We start from the raw sequence: 18,238 nt of genomic DNA, 5'->3' as shown, positions 1-18,238 counted from the left end.
AGAAAACCTCTGTTCTGTCCAAAAGTATGACCATGTGCTTCCGGTTGCCTGCCACTTTAATTCTCAACCTTGCTCCCACTCAGACTTCTCTGTCCTTGGTCTGCAACAGTGTTCCAGTGAAGCTTAACACAAGCTTAAGGAGCAACACTTCATCCTTCAGTAAGGTTCTTCACAGCCTCTGGACTCAACACTGAGTTCAACAATTTCAGACCATAATCTCTTATTCCATTTTGTTTCCTTTACCTTTGCATGTTTTGGTTTTACTCTCATTTTTCTCTCTTTTTTTTGTTTTTGGACAGCAGCTGTTCATCATTCTGCCTTCAACCCTCATCTAGACTCACCTTTTGTTTCTTGACTTGTATCATTACCACTCCCTTTGGCCTCGCAGCACCCACTCTATTGTCATTTAATCTCTCCTGTCTTCTACCCCAATCACAGATCTTCCCTTTTCTTCATTTTCCATCTTCCCCGTCTCACTTGCTTAAGCTCTATCACATTGCTAAATTGTTCTAGTTCTGATTGACCTGAAATGTTAACTCTGTTTCCCTCTCCACAGACACAGCCAGACCTTCTGAGTTTTTCCTTCATTTTGTGTTTTTATTTCAGATTTCCAGCTTCTGCGGTATTTTGCTATTGTCATCTTGGCAATCACACAGGTCAGGTTTTAACTTTCCAAATGTTCTTATCCAATGAAAATGTGAAGGACATTACAAATAACTGTGCCACTTTTCACACTTCGAAGAGCTGTTTGGAATACACTGGTCTCACTACCTAAATGTTTTGACTGAGTGATCACAGGAATCACTGATTTGTATATGATAATTGCTACTTAATTTTACCACTTGTTGGTCAGGACCATGATATGTGCCAAAAGACAGGTGCCCAGAGCAGTGTATAATTACAGGTTTTTGAAAGTTCAGAAATAGGTAAAGAGTAGATATTGTTATATTGATGCAGAAAGGGTTTGAACAGAAATAAAAAAGAATAACAGTAAGTTATTGTGAGGATTCAGATAGAAGGGAAAGTGAAGTTTCAAACATGTGCTATTATACAAGAAAAATAATAGGGTAGTAATAGTGGGGGATTTCAACTTCCCCAACATTTACTGGGTTAGTCATAGTGTGATAGGTTTAGAGGGAGCGGAATTCTTAAAATGCGTCCAGGAGAGCTTTTTAAGCCAGTACGTAGAAGGTCCTACAAGAGAGGGGGAAGCCCTGGACTTAATTTTAGGGAATGAAGCCAGGCAAGTGCTAGAGGTATCAGTGGGGGGGAGCATTTTGCAGATAGTGATCATAACTCCGTTAGATTCAAGGTTGTTATGGGAAAGGACAAGGATGGGCCAGAAATCAGAGTTCTAAATTGGGGGAAGGCCAATTTTAATAAGATCAGATATGATTTGGCCAGAGTGGACTGGAAGCAGCTACTTTTAGGTAAATCTGCGTCAGAGCAGTGGAACTCATTCAAGAAAGAAACAGGGAGAGTACAGGGCCAACATATTCCAGTAAAGACAAAGGGTGGGACCAACAAATCCAGGGAACCCTGGATGTCAAGGGATATACAGGATTGGATAAAGGGAAAAAGGGAGGCTTATGGCAGATACCGAGGGCTCAAAACAGCGGAAGCCCTAGAGGAGTATAGAATGCGAAGGGGGAACTTAAAAAGGAAATTAGGAGAACAAAAAGTGAGGCATGAAAATACATTGGCAGGTAAAATAAAGGAAAATCCAGAGTTATTTTACAAGTACATTAAGAATAAGAGGATAACTAGGGAAAGAGTAGGGCCCATTAAGGACCATAGTGGTAATTTGTGTGTGGAGCCGGAAGACGTAGGCGGGGTTCTAAGTGAATACTTTGTGTCGGTGTTCACAAGTGAGAGGCACGTATGGAAATCAGGCAGAAGGACTGTGATATAATTAAAGAAATTAGCATAGAAAGGGAGGAGGTTGGAAACGGTCTGACAGGCTTAAAATTAGATAAATCTCCAGGCCTGGATGAAATGTATCCCAGGCTGTTGAATGAGGCAAGGGAGGAGATAGCAGGGGCGCTGGCAATAATTTTCAATACCTCTCTGGCCACAGGACAGGTGCCAGAGGACTGGAGGACAGCCAATGTGGTACCGTTATTCAAGAAGGGAGGAAGGGATAAACCAGGGAACTACACGCCAGTCAGTCTAACCTCAGTGGTGGGGAAACTATTGGAAGCAATTCTGAGGGACAGAATTAATCTACACTTGAAGAGGCGGGGATTAATCAAGGACAGTCAGCATGGTTTTGTTAAGGGGAGGTCATGTCTGACCAATTTGATTGAATTTTTCGAAGAGGTGACCAGGCGTGTAGTTGAGGGCAATGCATTTGACGTAGTCTACTTGGACTTCAGCAAGGCTTTTGATAAGGTCCCACATGGGAGACTGATAACAAAGATAAGAGCCCATGGGATCCAAGGTAATTTGGCAAATTGGATCCAGAATTGGCTGAGTGGCAGGAAGCAGAGGGTGATGGTCGAGGGGTGTTTTTGTGACTGGATGCCTGTGTCCAGTGGGGTTCCACAAGGATCGGTGTTGGGTCCCTTGCTGTTTGTGGTATATATAAACGATTTAGACTTGAATGTAGGAAGGCTGATCAGTAAGTTCGTGGATGGCACAAAAATTGGTGGGGTGGTAAATAGTGAGGAGGATAGCCTTAGATTACAGGAAGATATAGACGGGCTGGTCAGATGGGCTGATCAGTGACAAATGGAATTTAATCTGGATAAGTGTGAGGTGATGCACTTGGGCAGGACAAACAAGGCACAGGAATACACGATGAATGGTAGGACCCTGGGAAGTACCAAGGATCAGAGGGACCTTGGTGTGCATGTCCACCGGTCCATTAAGGTAGTGGGACAGGTTGATAAGGTGGTTAAGAAGGCATATGGGATACTTGCCTTTATTAGCCGAGGCATAGAATATAAGAGCAGGGAGGTTATGCTGGAACTGTATAAAACGCTGGTTAGGCCACAGCTAGAGTATTGCATGCAGTTCTGGAATCCGCATTATAGGAAGGATGTGATTGCACTAGAGAGAGTGCAGAGAAGATTTACCAGGATGTTGCCTGGGCTGGAGAGTTTTAGTTATGAGGAGAGATTGGATAGACTGGGGTTATTTTCCCTGGAGCAGAGGAGATTGACGGGGGGACATGACTGAGGTGTATAAAATTATGAGGGGCATAGATAGGGTAGACAGGAAGGAACTTTTCCCCTTGGTGGAGGGATCAATAACCAGGGGGTATAGATTTAATGTAAGGGGCAGGAGGTTTAGAGGGGATGTGAGAAAGAATTTTTCCAACCAGAGGGTGGTGGGAATCTGGAACTCACTGTCTGAAAGGGTGGTAGAGGCAGAAACCCTCATAACATTTAAGAAGTATTTGGATGTGCACTTGCGATGCCATGGCATACAAGGCTATGGGCCTAGTGCTGGGAAATGGGATTAGAATAGTTAGGTACTTGCTTGACCAGCGCAGACTCGATGGGCCGAAGGGCCTTTTTCTGTGCTGTAGGCCTCTATGACTCTAAGAAATGTCCTTTCTGAAAGGGCAGCGCAAAGAGAAAAAATAATAACTTTCAAACAAGAATCAATAGATATTTGAAAAGGGGAAATTTTCTGGTTTATGGGAAAAGAGTGGAGAAGTGGGACTAATTAGACAGCTCTTTCTAAGAGCTGGCATAGGCACAACGGGCCAAATGGCCTCCTCCTGTACTGTATGATTTTATGAAATCTCTCACAATGTTCTCAGCCACAGGAGTTAATAGTTTATAAGAAGAGGAATATTATACTCCCCATTTATTAAACTTGCACTTGCCCATAGACTTTCTATGGGACTTTGCACAGCAATTTACAGCAGTGGGATATCCAACCAACGTAGTGAGCTCTACACGGGATCAGCGATTTGTGCGGACAGGGAAAGCGGTCGTGTATCTCCTTAACCGTTCAGATTAAAGAATCCTTAATCAGGCATGCAGCGTCTGAGCCAGGATTGTCAATTAGAGTAGTGAATTCAATGTCCAATCAGGAACAAAAGGAAAAATAAAGAGAGAGAAAGAAAGATGGGATTACAGGAACATTGAAAAAGAGACATAAAAAGTAAAAAAAAAAAATTTTTATTCATTCATGCGACGTGGGCATCGCTGGATGGGCCAGCATTTATTGCCCATCCCTAGTTGCCCTTGAGAAGGTGGTGGTGAGCTGCCTTCTTCAACCGCTGCTGTCCATGTGGTGTAGGTACACCCACAGTGCTGTTAGGGAGGGAGTTCCAGGATTTTGCCCAGTGACAGGGAAGGAACAGCAATATATTTCCAAGTCAGGATGGTGAGTGACTTGGAGGGGAACTTCTAGGTGGTGCCGTTCCCATGTGTCTGCTGCCTTTGTCCTTCTAGATGGCAGTAGTCGTGGGTTTAGAAGATGTTGTCTAAGGTGCCTTCGTGAATTCCTGTAGTGCATCTTGTGGATGGTACACACTGCTGCTACTGTGCATCAGTGGTGGAGGGAGTTAATGTTTGTGGATGTGGTGCCAATCAAGCGGGCTGCTTTGTCCTGGATGGTGTCGAGCTTCTTGAGTGTTGTTGGAGCTGCAGTGGAGAGTATTTCATCACACTCCTGACTTGTGTCATGTAGATGGTGGACAAGCTTTGGGGAGACAGGAGGCAAGTTACTCATCACAGGATTCCTAGCCTCTGACCTGCTCTTGTAGCCACAGTATTTATATGGCTAGTCCAGTTCAGTTTCTGGTCAATGGTAACCCCCAGGATGTTGATAGTGGGGGATTCAGTGATGGGAATGCCATTGAATGTCATGGGGAGATGGTTAGATTCTCCTTTACTTACATTGTCATTTTTGAAACTCCCATAATAATTGAAGTGTGAAGGAATGAGACTTCACATTTGTAAAGGTTAAGTATCAGCGCCAGAGAGTTTGTTTAGCAGCACTTAAGACTAATCACGTCACTAAAAGGCTAATTCGACTGAAATGGACAAGCCCTAACTTTCCTGACAAGCTTATTCTATACCTCTGATGTCAGTACAGGGACCTAATGTAATGCAATATATTTGAATGGATAGCCAGATGGTGAAATCACACTCATGTGCTATTTATGAAGCATCTCAGACAGCCACTTGCAGATGTTAAGCATTCAGCTGCAGATGTGCTAAAAGTGGCTGTCCAATTTCTGCACAGATAACAGTGAATGCTGACAGCCTCATTGTTATTTTCACAACAAAATCCTGATCAATTATCGAGAATTTGTTCAGACCAGCTCCCGTCTGCTCTTGTAATTTGGCTGGCAAGGTGGCAGGAACTCCACACAATGCACTTCTGGGCAAGTCACAGAGCAGGAGCAGAGTTTGGAGGAAATTCCTGGCCAAAACATTCCTGAGCTGCTGAAGTGTAAGTGCACGACTCTTTTAAAGGCCACAAAGTACAATCGCTTCTCAGTAAATTCTGGGTGAGTAGGTATAGGGGTCGGGAAAAAGGCTGGAGGCATTCTGGCTCTGAAATTTAGTGTAACTGGGGAGTTCCCTTTGTTTCTTTTTTGAAGTGTGACAGAAAAATGTGAGTGTGACACTTGCAATTCAGCAGAAAACTCTGACTGGCAGAAGATTCGAGCTGATGTTTAATTTTTATTCACCTCGTATGCAACCGTCTGCAATTCAAGAAATTTTGACAACCACATTAACAACTGTACAAATGGAATAAATAGAATCATTGGAACAGGGGTCAGGGGTCAGAGGCTGATGGTCGATCTTCCTCTTTCTTTGATAGGTTGCCAGGCCATTGAAGAGAAACAGTGTTGGTGTGTGGAGTCACATAAAGGCCAGACCGGGCAAGAAACTGAGATTCATAGACTTCTGCTGGGCAAGGAGATTAATGATTACAGAACCAAGATGGGTTAAGATACAGATAATTCATGATCCAATTAAATGGCAGAACAGGTCTGAGGGGTTAAATCGCCTCCCCCTGTTCCTATGTCTCCTTCCCTAATGGACATGAGTCAAGTTTTTAATCTGACAGATTCATGGATCACTTAAACTAATACCAATGTTTTATTTACAAATGATGGGATTTGCGCTGTTGTTCTCTGGATTACATAACCACTGGGCCCAACATTATTCCTGAGCTTACCACTCCTGTCCATTTCCCCTGTATCTGGATTGGCAATCCTCGCTGGGCTTTCTGCTATTGTGGTTTGAGCCAAACGCTTCTCGAGCTGATGGACATGACGCTGATGATCCCAGCCCTGATGGTCCATTAAAGACAGTCTCATTGCAGCCAACGATTTATGAGAAGTCGATGCCCAGGGGGTCTGGGAAGCTGATGACCCCCCAGTCAGCTCTGCAAAGTAAAAGCGAGCATTCTGTCAACAACGTTCCATGTTCCTCCATTGAAACATCCCTGTGAAATGCACAGCACTGGGACCCACCCCAGCAAGGGCACAAGGTTCTTTACAGTAGATCTTCAGTTTCCGTGATAGAGTAAAATGGGTGATAGTGAACAGGCAGTCTGTTACACAACTCTTCATTTTTATTTGTATTGAAGTCATTGAGACGTAAGATGGGCGGCCAAAAGAGATGTGAAGAAACTGTGTCCACAACTAATTGATTGAATTGAAACATAGGACACGGAGGAGATCAGGGTGTGGTGATTCAGCAGTTGTACAAGTTAATGAGTAAAGGTGTTTTACACAGGGGAGGATCAATTACTTGCCATTAATGGGACAGCAATGACCTTGAAATGAGATCATGTGCCTCATCGCGCCATTGAAACCAGTGAAGAGGTGCTGACATTGTGAAAGACGTTTCCTGCTGGGTGCCTGATTGCAATGGGACAGGGAGCATAGGTCTCACTGAAGTCTGCAAAGTGGTTGGAGTGAAGGACTGTGAGTAAGAACACAATTTTGGTCATAATGGTAGAGCAAAGAACAATAATGGAGGGAGGGTCTTTGCCAATCTCACTAGAGTAGGGTAGGAATCACAACCATTTAAGATTTTTTCTATGTGTTCATGGAATGTGGGCGTCGCTGGCTGAGCCAACATTTACTGCCCATCCCTAATTGCCCTTGAGAAGGTGGTGGTGAGCTGCCTTCTTCAACCGCTGCAGTCCATGTGGTGTAGTTACATCCACAGTGCTGTTAGGGAGGGAGTTCCAGGATTTTGACCCAGCGACAGTGAAGGAACGGTGATATATTTCCAAGTCAGAATGGTGAGTGACTTGGAGGGGAACTTCCAGGTGGCGGTGTTCCCATGTGTCTGCTACCCTTGTCCTTCTAGATGGTAGTGGTTGTGAGTTTAGAAGGCCCTGTATAAGGAGCCTTGGTGAGGTCCTACAGTGCATCTTATAGATGGTACACACTGCTGCTACTGTGCATCGGTGGTAAAGGAGTGAATGTTTGTGGATGGCGTCAATCAAGCGGGCTGCTTTGTCCTGGATGGTGTTGAGCTTCTTGAACGTTACATAGAAACATTGAAAATAGGAGCAAGAATAGGCAATTCGACCCCTCGAGCTGCTCCGTCATTCAATATTAACATGGCTCATCCCTTATTTCAACGCCATACTCCCGTGCTCTCCCCATACCCCTTAATGCCTTTAGTGTCCAGAAATCTATCTATTTCCTTCTTGAATACATTCAGTGCCTTGGCCTCCACAGCATCTGCGGTAGAGAATTCCACAGGTTCACCACCCTCTGAGTGAAGAGGTTTTCCTCATCTCAGTCCTAAATGGTTTACCTCGTATCCTGAGACGGTGACCCCTTGACCTGGACCCCCCTCCCACCCGCACCCAGCCCAAGGAAACATCATCCCAGCATCCAGTCTGTCCAGACCTGTCAGAATTTTATATGTTTCAGTGAGATCCCCTCTCATTCTTCTAAACTCCAGTGAATACAGTGCCTAGTCAGCCCAATCTCTCCTCATGTGACAATCCTGCCATCCCAGGAATTAGACTGGTGAACCTTCACTGCACTCCCTCTATGGCAAGTATATCCTTTCTTAGGTAAGGAGACCAAAACCGCATACAATACTCCAGATGTGGTCTCATCAAGGCCCTGTACAGATGCAGTAAGACATCTTTGCTCCTGTACTCAAGTCCTCACGAAATGAAGGCCAACATGCCTTCTTAACTGCTGCATGCTTGCTTTCAGTGACTGGTGTACAAGGGCACCCAGGTCCCTTCATATATCAACATTCCCCAATCTATCACCATTTAAATAATGCTCTGCCATTCTGTTTTTCCTATCAAAGTGGATAACTTCACACTTATCCACATTGTACTGCATCTGCCATGTATTTGCCCACTCATTCAACATATCTAAATTGCCTTGAAGCCTCTTGACACCCACCTGATCGCTCACATTCCCACCAAGTTTCGTGTCATCGACAAACTTGGAAATATTACATTTGGCTCCCTCATCCAAATCATTGATATATATTGTGAATAGCTGGGGCCCAAGCACTGATCGTTGTGGTACACCACTAGTCACCGCCTGCCACTCCAAAAAGGACCCATTTATTCCTACCCTCTGTTTCCTGTCTGCTAACTAATTCTCAATCCATGCCAATATATAACCCCCAACCCCATGTGCTTTAATTTTACACACTAACTGCTTACGTGGGACTTTATCAAAAGCTTTCTGAAAATCCAAATACACCACACCTACTGGTGCTCCCTTATCTATTCTGCTAGTTACATCCTCAAAAAACACCAGCAGGTTTGTCAAACATGATTTCCCTTTTATAAATCCATGTTGACTTTGTCTAATCCCGTTGATATTTTCTAAGTGTCTTGTTATTACATCCTTTATAATAGACTCTAGCATTTCCCCTCCACTGATGTTAGGCTAACCAGTGTAATTCAGTGTTTTTGCCCAGCCTCCTTTTTTAAATCATGGGGTTACATTTGCCATCCTCTAATCTGCCGGGACTGTTCCAGAATCTACAGGATTTTGGAAGATGACAACCAATGCATCCGCTATTTCCATGGCCACCTCGTTTAGTACCCTGGGATGTAGATTATCAGGCCCTGCGGATTTATCAGCTTTCAGTCCCATTAATTTCTCCAGCACTATTGTTTCAGTAATACTAATTTCCTTCAATTCCTCCTTCTCGCTAGACCCTCAGTTCCCTAGCATTTCTAGGAAGTTATTTGTCTCTTCCTCCGTGAAATCAGAAGTAAAGTAGTTGTTTAATTGCTCTGCCATTTCCTTGTTCTCTGTTGCAAATTCTCCCATTTCAGACTGTAAGAGACCTACATTTGCCTGTTTCCTTTTATATATTTATAGAAGCTGTTACTGTCTGCTTTTTTGCTCCTTGCAAGTTTACTCTCATACTCTATGGGCAAAATTTTTAGCTCAGAGGGCAGGCGCTCAGCTCAAGCGTAAAATGACGTGCATTGACATCGGGCGAGTGTCCCGACGTCAACGCACAGTCGCACAATATTTCATTCGGCGGGTTTGCGCCAGAGTCGGCAGTGCGCCCACTGACAACTAAGAGTCCTGTTAATGCCACTAAATTATCAATGAAGTTAAATTTTTCACCGCCCGTCCAACCTTTCGGTTGTCGGGCAGGCGATAAGGCCAAGCGACCTTTGCACTTTTTAGGAAACCTCATCCACGGGCGGGAATGAGGTTTCCTAAAGGAAATAAAAATAAAATAAAAAATTTAAAATTGAATTAATAACATGTCCCTGCTCGTATGATAGAGTCACATGAGGGGACATGTTTTATTATATTATTTAGTTCTTTATCCTTTTTTTTGAAAATGCTCCATCTCCGTGAGACAGCTCTGTGCCTCTGGGAGATTATGAAGTGCACACTCGTGAAGTTCACGTTTGCCCCACTCGCAGTCCCCCACCTGCCCTCCAGAGGCAGCGCTGAGCACTGCCGCTAGCGTTTCATGCTGAGTGGGCTTTAATTGGTCCGCCAGGTGAAATCGCCTTCCGGCCTCGATCGCGAGCGGCGGGCGGCTTCCAGACCACCCCCGCTGAGCCCGCCCAACAAGGGCGAGAGACTCTGCCCTATTTTTCCCCTCTTAATCAATCTCTTGGTCCTCCTTTACTGAATTTCTAAACTGCTCCCAATCCTCAGGCTTGCTAATTTTTCTAGCAATTTTACATGACTCCTCTTTGGATCTAATACTAGCCCTAATTTATTTTGTTAGCCATGGTTGGGCCACATTTCCTGTTGTGTTTTTGTGCCAGGAAGAAATGTGTAACTGTTGCAATGCATACATTCATTCCTTAAACATTAGCCATTGCCTAATATTAGCCATGCCTTTTAATGAAGTTCATCAATCTATCTTAGCAAAATCACGCCCCATACCTTCATAATTTCCTTTGTTTAGATTTAGGACCCTAGTCCCGGATTGGGCTACCTCACTTTCCTTCCGAATGAAGAATTCTATCATATTATGGTCACTGTTCCCTAAAGGACCCTGCACAACAAGATTATTAATTTACCCCTTCTCATTGGACAATACAATTCTAGGATAGCCTGTTCACTTGTTGGTTCCTTGACATACTGATCTAAAAAAACCATCTCGGACACTCCAGGAATTCATCTGCCACAGTATTATTGCTAATTTGGTTTGCCCAGTCTATATGTATATTAAAATCACCCATGATTACTGTAGCACCTTTGTTACATGCATTCCTAATTTTCTGTTTAATGCCATCCCCAATCTTACCACTACTGTTTGGAGGCCTATAGACAACTCCCACTAATATTTCCCACCCCTTGTTGCTTCTTTTCAAATTGAAATTAAATTCTACCACCCACCGTGGTGGGATTTGGATTTGCAGCCCAATAGCATTAGCCTAGGTCACTGGATTACCAACCCACTGACATTACCACTACACCTGTCTCTCCCTGAGTGTTGTGGGAGCTGCACTCATCCAGGCAAGTGGGGAGTATTCCATCACACTCCTGACTTGTGCCTTGTAGATGGTGGACAGGCTTTGGGGAGTCAGGGAGTGAGTTACTTGTCACAGGATTCCTGGCATGGAACATGAATAAAAAGTTTAATAGCAGAACATTGCACAGCTATCCTGGTTTGTAACTAAGGGCTGCCTAAGAATCGGTGCAAAGATGGAATGGTTGTTTATGTGTGACCTAGTGATTCAGCATCTTGAGACCCCCATTTTCTCTGGAGTGACACTGATGGAGGTTCATGTTTCCAAACTGAGGCCATGACTCTGCAATCTGGCAAAGGAAGGCAAATGGTTGTAGAGCCAACCTGGGCCATGCTCATAGAAACAGAAGGAGGCCATTCAGCCCTTCAAGCCTTTCCCACCATACTATTAACTCACAAATGATTTTTATCTCAATTCCATTTCCCAGCCTTGGTTTCATATCCATTTAATCCCCCTACCCAACAAAGAATTATTTTGCTTTTATCAAAGAATTATCCATTTTGGTTCTGAAATTTTCAATTGATCCCCAGCCTCAACAGCATATTGGGGGAGAGAGTTCCAGATTGTGTGAAGAAGTGCTTGTTGACATCATCCCTGAATGACCTAGCTCAAATTTTAAGGTTCTGCCTCCTTGCTCTGGACTCCCCCCTTCCCTAGAGGAAACCGATTCTGTCTATCTACCCCACCAAATCCTTTAATCATCTAAAACACCTCAATTAGACCAACCCTTAATCTTCTCAATTCAAGGGAGCACTTGCATATACAACCAGTCCTCATAATTTAACCCTTTTAATCCTGGTATCATCCTGGTGAATCTGCTCTGTAAACTCTCAAACACTTTCTGATGGCCTGGCTTACAGCAGCAGTGCCTCAGCTCAGGTCTCATGCCCCCATCTTACATTAATTCCATTGTACACAAGGCAACATTAAGTGCAACACTCCTGGAACAAGTTGAGTCATTCAACAATAACTTGCATTTATATAGCACTCCTAACGTAATAAAATGTCCAAAGCCACTTCATTGCAGCAATCAGCAAACAAAATTTGACACCGAGCCACATAAGGAGATATTAGGGCAGGTGACCTAAAGGTTTCAAGGAGAGTCTTAAAGGAGGCGAGAGGGTTAGAGAGACAAAGAGGTTTAGGGAGGTAATTCCAGACTTTAGGATGAAGCAAATGAAGGCGCCGCCGCCAGTGGTGGAGCGATTAAAATCGGGGATGTGCAGCAGGTCAGAAGTGCAGCATAGAAGGAGCCCATTCAGCTTAACATGTCTCTGCCGGCTCTTTGAAAGATCTATCCAATTAGTCCCACTCCCCCTGCTCTTTCCCCATGTTTCCTATTCAACATTCGATTCCAGTTCAACTGAGGTTGTGCTGGAGCAAAATGATCCTTTCTCAAAGAACAAAAAGAGAATTTGTTTCTACAAATACGATTATAAACCCATGGTTGGCAAGTGAACAGCACTTTTTTGGCTGGGCTGTTTTTGATTCTATTTTCCGGATTAAGATCCTTGTATAATTTGAGAAATGATGTGAGATTATAGCTGAGGTATTTTCAATAGGTTGGGGGGTGTGTGAGGGCAGTCTGTGTATTTGACTGTGGAATCCCAAAATAAAACATCTGGCAACTTTCATCAAGTTTGATTTAATCAGCGATGAGGTGCTAAACTCAAAGGTTCAGACTCCAATGTGTTAGTCAGGCTTGCTGAGGTATAATTATAACAAGTTGGAGGAACCTATAATGAATCATTACACTGACTGCTCTGTTTTAGACACATCGCGGGAGAAATCAGCCTGCACTGCACCGGCCTTATCCAGGTTTAAAATGGATGTACCGAGTTAGCAGTGAGACTCTACACAGGTGTAGGTCCCTTTGCTAAGTATGTGAAGCCCACATTTGATCAGAAGTCCAAAACAGGCATCAGGCCCCCTTTTTAAAAATTTATTCATGGGGTGTGGGCTTCACTGTCTGGGCCAGCATTTATTGCCCATCCCAAATTTCCCTTGAGAAGGTGGTGGTGAGCTGCCTTCTTGAACCGCTGCAGTCCATGTGGTGTAGGTACACCCACAGTGCTGTTAGGGAGGGAGTTCCAGGATTTTGACCCTTGCACATGTTAATAAGGTTCATAAAGCATTGCTGAAATGAGGCAGTGAGGATGGGAGAGGTATTGGGTTTGACACATTCAGGGTTCTTCAGTGGCCAGCAACAAATGGAAGGTTCCAGAATGTTTTAAACCTTTCCACTGGAGCCAGCAGCATAGGAAGATTCAGCCCCTTGGGCCTGTTGCCCTATTCAATTAGATTTTGGCTGATCTGTATCTTAACTCTATCTACCCACCTTGGTTCCACAAGCCTTACCCTTTCCCAAAACGAATCTATCAATCTCTGTCTTGAAATTTTAAATTGACCCTCAGCCTCAACAGCTTTATGAGGGAGAGAGTTCCAGGTTTCCAATCCTCTTGTGTGAAGAAGTGTTCCTTAGGTTTCTGTCCCCTGTCCTGAATGCACCCCACCGGAGGAGATCATTTCTCTTTACCCTATCACAGGCGTTCGAAAACCGCGGGCAAAAATTTCCTCCTGTCAGGGGGTTGTGCGGGGGCAGGCGGGAGTGAGCGCAAACCCGATCGGCACCACCGATCAGGTGCGCGTGCCGCCATTTTACGTGGGTGGGCCAATTAAGGCCCACCCAGCATGACGCACGCCCGGAAGTGCTGAGCGCTCCCTGTGCGGGCGAGGGGGGGATTCCGTGAGTCTGGGCCTGCGCTCTTTCGTGCATGCTTGCAAAAGAGCGCAGAAATTTCCCTGAGGCACGGAGCTGCCTCAGGGAGATTAGTTTAAGTTTTGAAAAATGGAATAGAGGTAAAAAAAAATTTTAAGGACATTCCCCTCATGTGAAACTGTCACATGAGCTGGGACATGTCCATTAAATTTTTCAAAAAATTTTATGTAATTAATAAACCCTCCATGAAACCTCATCCCGCCCATGGATGAGGTTTCATGAAAAATGTGAAGGCCGCCTGGGCTCTTCGCCTGACCCCCAACCTTATTAGACGGGCAGCATTCTTAACAACTTTAATTACTTTGTTAATGGCCTTAGTAGGCCTTTGACAGTTCGGACGCGCAGCCGACGCCGCTGTGCGCCCGCCAAACGGACGATCTAAATGATGCGCGGTGACGTCGGGACACACGCCCACTCACCCACAGGAAGATTCTTCTCCGTGGGTTGTGGGGTGATTATTTGGGGTTGGAGCTCCCAGGAAGCGATGGTGACTGTCAAGCAGAGACTTTGGTGGGACAGTCCTGAAATTGGCTCAGAGGTCCCATCAGATGGTTGAGGATAAAACCATTAAGCCCCACTCAACAACTCTGTCTCCTCCCACCCCCACCTGCTCAAAAACCAGCACCCCCACCCCACTCAACAATCAACACCCCCCACCCCTCCCCCCCTACTAAGTAATCGCTCCCCTCCCGCCCACTACTCAGTCTGGGGTCGCACCAATTTTCAAGCATTAAAATGGGGTCACAGTGCAGGGAAAAGAGTTTGGGAAGCGCTGTCCCATCAACTCCTTTAAGCATTTTCAACACCTCAGTTAGATCCCCCTCCCTCCCCAAGATTTTTTCTATTCATCCACGGGATATGGGCATCGCTGGCAAGTCAGCCATTTACTGCCCAACTGCTGATTGGCCCTTGAGAATGTGGCGCTCGGACATCTTTTTGAACCACTGCAGTGTATGTGATTCTGAATGCTCCCACAGTGCTGTTAATGTACTGTAATGCCTCCTCGCTAGAACCGTTCTAGTTAATCTACTCTGAACTCTCTACCAAGCCTTCACATCCTTCCTAAAGTACGCTGCCCAGAATTGGACACAGTTACTCCAGCTGGAGTCAAATCATTGTTCTGACAAGATTTAGAATAACTTTTTCCCTATGCTTCTAATTATAAAGATCAGGATTTCTGGGTGATTGTTCATTAGTTAAGGCCCACCCTTTAGGATGAAACATTGAATGACATGTGAGGACAGGAGAGGCACTGGGAGACATTGCAATACAATAGAACTACAACCTGAATCAGAAACCTCCTCTGCCAGGTCATCCACAGTGCGATGGGATAAGGAAGAGCCAGTGTATGGGATGATCCCATCTAGTTCCTCATATGCACTGAAGCCACTGTAGCTGTCCAAAGTTTGTCCAGGGCTCCCTGACAACCAGGTTTCCAAGCTTTCTATGAAAATTATAAGGAGAGAGAGAGAGAGAGCTGTGTTAGTATCTGAGAAACAATTGTCTAGAGTGATGGATCAAATCAAGAGACATTCAACTGACAGCCTCTCCACAAATCAGGTGTGTGTTGGAATATTCTCCACTTTCATACGAACATACAAGTGTCATGAAAATATAATAATTTTCATAATATTATTGTGATTTATTGTAAAGGTAGATTAATAGTGGGATTTGGATTAGTTTCTCTGTGTGAGGTTGTGTGTGTGTGGGGTGGGGTTTAATTGAATTGTAGACAGCTAGTCTGGAGCTTTTGAGTTATCAAAAGAGAAGCTAGGATTTGAAATGCTAAATATGTAAACATGGCTGAAGATTTAGAATGTGAAGCGTGAAGAACATTTGCGTTTTTAGCTAAACCAGAGTCGTGAATTTCAAAGAGATGGTAAGGTGTTACACCTAGCCAACAGAGGCTAAACCAAACAGTGTGTTTATTTTTCCCAAAGATTACTGATAATATGACTACTATGGAAGATTTATATTATGGAAAAAGTAAAGTTGCAAAGACATATTGGAACAATGGGATTTGCATTAAAAAGGGAGAAAGATGTATAAAGGAGCTGAGGTTATGTGTAAGGGGAAGGCATTCAGAGATCTAACAAGTGCGAAAAGTCTCCAGCCTCTATGTATCAAGCTGCTGTCTAGAGGAACCAAAGCTAAGAAAACTCATTGTGAATATCCCTGTCCAGGGTATTGTGTGCTTTCCCAGGGCCTGTTGAAATCTATGTTGTTTTGCTGCTGCCTTAACGGAGGTGTAACTAGGAGCTAGATTAATTAGGAGATTTAGGAGTTATTATAGTAGTAATTTGTAGACCTATGTATGTGCTTAAAATCTTTTCTTCTATTAATAAATATTTAATTTAGTTTTGTAATAAACCTCTAAGTCTTGCTGAGCTCATTACTACTGAAATCATGGCATGCATCTTGAAATAAAGTACAAATTGCAAAACAGTTGTGGCAGCTCTTTCAAGTTTCCCTCTGGGATTTGAGCAGCTCAGCATTTGCCATCCACTGTGCCATAACAACAAGCGTACGAATATTGGAGCAGAAGTAGGCCATTCAGCCCCTCAAGCCTGCTCCTCCACCATTCAATAAGATCATGGCTGATCTGTTTGTGTTTTGAATTCCACATTCACATCTACTTCTGATAACCTTTGATTCCCTTGCCATCAAGAATCTACCTCTGCCTTAAAAATATTCAATGACCCCCACCTCCACTGCCTTCAGAGGTAGAGAGTTCCAAAGTTGCACAACTCTCTGAGAAATGAGAGAAAAAGATTCTCCTCATCGCTGTCCTAAAAGGGCGACCCCTAATTTTAAAACAGTGCCATCTAGTTCTGGACTCACCCACAAGAGGAAACATCCTGTACACATCCACTTGTCAAGACTGTTCAGGATCTTATATATTTAATCAAGTCACGCCTCACTCTTCTAAACTCCTGTGGAAACAAGCCCAGTCTGTCTAACCTTTCCTCATAAGACAACCCACTCATTCCAGGTATAAATCTAGTAAACCTCCTCGGAATTGTCTCTACCGCATTTACATCCTTCGTTAAATAAGGATATCAAAACTGCACCCAGTATTCGAGATGTGGTCTCACCAATGCCCTGTATAACTGAAGCATAACATTCTTACGTTTATGTTCAATTCCTCTTGTAATAAAAGATAGCATTCCATAGCGTTCTTAATTACTTTATTTACCTGGATACTAACTTTTTGTGATTCTTGCACTAGAACACCGAGATCCCTCTGCACCTCCGAATCCTGCAGCCGTTCTCCGTTGAAGTAATACTCTCCTTTTTTATTCTTTCTACCAAAGTGAACAACTGCACATTTACCACATTATACTCCACCTGCCAGATTGTTGCTCATTCACTCAACCTATCTATATCCGTCTGCAACCTCCTTATGTCCTCTTCACAACATACTTCCCTACTTATCTGTGTCATCTGAAAATTTAGCTACCATGCCTTCACTCCCCTCATCTAAGTCATTGATATAAATTGTATAAAGTTGAGGCCCCAGTACAGACCCCTGTGGGACTCAACTCGTCACATCCTGCCAATCAGAAAAAGACCCATTTATGCATACTCTCTGCTTTCTGCCAGCCAGCCAATTTTCTATCCATGTTAATATGTTACCCGCTACACCATGTGCTTTTATTTTCCCCAATAACCTCTGATGTGATTCCTTATCAAATGCCTTCCACAAATCCAAGTACACTACGTCTACAGGCTCCCCTTTATCCACATCACATGTGACTCCTTCAAAGAACTCCAATAAATTGGTTAAACATGATTTTCCTTTCACAAAACCATGTTGAGTCTTCCTGATTACTTTGAGTGTCTCTAAGTGCCCAGCTATAACCTCATTAATGATCAATTCTAGCACCTCTCCCACAACAGACGTCAAGCTAACTGGCCTATAGTCTCCTGTTTTCTGCCTCCCTCCCTCTTGAATAGAGGGGTTATATTGCTACTTTTCAGCCTGGTGGAAACTTTCCAGAATCTAGCGAGTTTTGGAAAATTAACACCACCAGATGTACTACTTCATTAAGACCCTAGGATGAAGTCCATCTGGGCCCAGAGACTTGTTGGTCCACAGCTCCGTCAGTTTGCTCAGTACCGCTTCCCTAGTGATGGTAATTTCACCAACTTCCTCTCTCCCTCCCACTTCCTGATTTACAGCTATTACTGGAATGTTTTTGAATCCTCTATAGTGAACACAGAAGCAAAATATTTGTTCATGTCATCCACTGTTTCCTTATTATAGAACAAAGAACAAAGAAAAGTACAGCACAGGAACAGGCCCTTCGGCCCTCCAAGCCTGCGCCGATCATATTGTCCATCAACTAAAACATTTTGCACTTCCGGGGTCCGTATCCCTCTATTCCCATCCTATTCATGTATTTGTCAAGCTGCCTCTTAAACACCACTATCGTACCTGCTTCCACCACCTCCTCTGGCAGCGAATTCCAGACACTCACTACCCGCTGCGTAAAAAACTTGCCCCGCACATCACCTCTATAGTTTTCT

The 18,238-nt window shown here is 44.0% G+C and overlaps 1 protein-coding gene across 1 annotated transcript in view; it reads right to left on the bottom strand.

Moving 5' to 3' along the window:
• LOC144696402 (uncharacterized) overlaps positions 1-18,238 on the bottom strand; it is a 204,430-nt gene that overhangs the window by 129,953 nt on the left and 56,239 nt on the right. The window contains exons 6-7 of the mRNA XM_078567646.1: positions 14,994-15,152; positions 6,151-6,360 (exon numbers count right to left, since the gene is read on the bottom strand). Coding sequence (XP_078423772.1) covers positions 6,151-6,360; positions 14,994-15,152 — 369 coding nt within the window. The remainder of the gene's footprint in view (positions 1-6,150; positions 6,361-14,993; positions 15,153-18,238) is intronic.

The sequence above is a fragment of the Cetorhinus maximus genome, chromosome 22 (genome assembly GCF_964194155.1).
Source record: "Cetorhinus maximus chromosome 22, sCetMax3.hap1.1, whole genome shotgun sequence".
Taxonomy (NCBI): Eukaryota; Metazoa; Chordata; class Chondrichthyes; order Lamniformes; family Cetorhinidae; genus Cetorhinus; species Cetorhinus maximus.
This window is presented reverse-complemented; position numbering and strand designations above follow the sequence as displayed.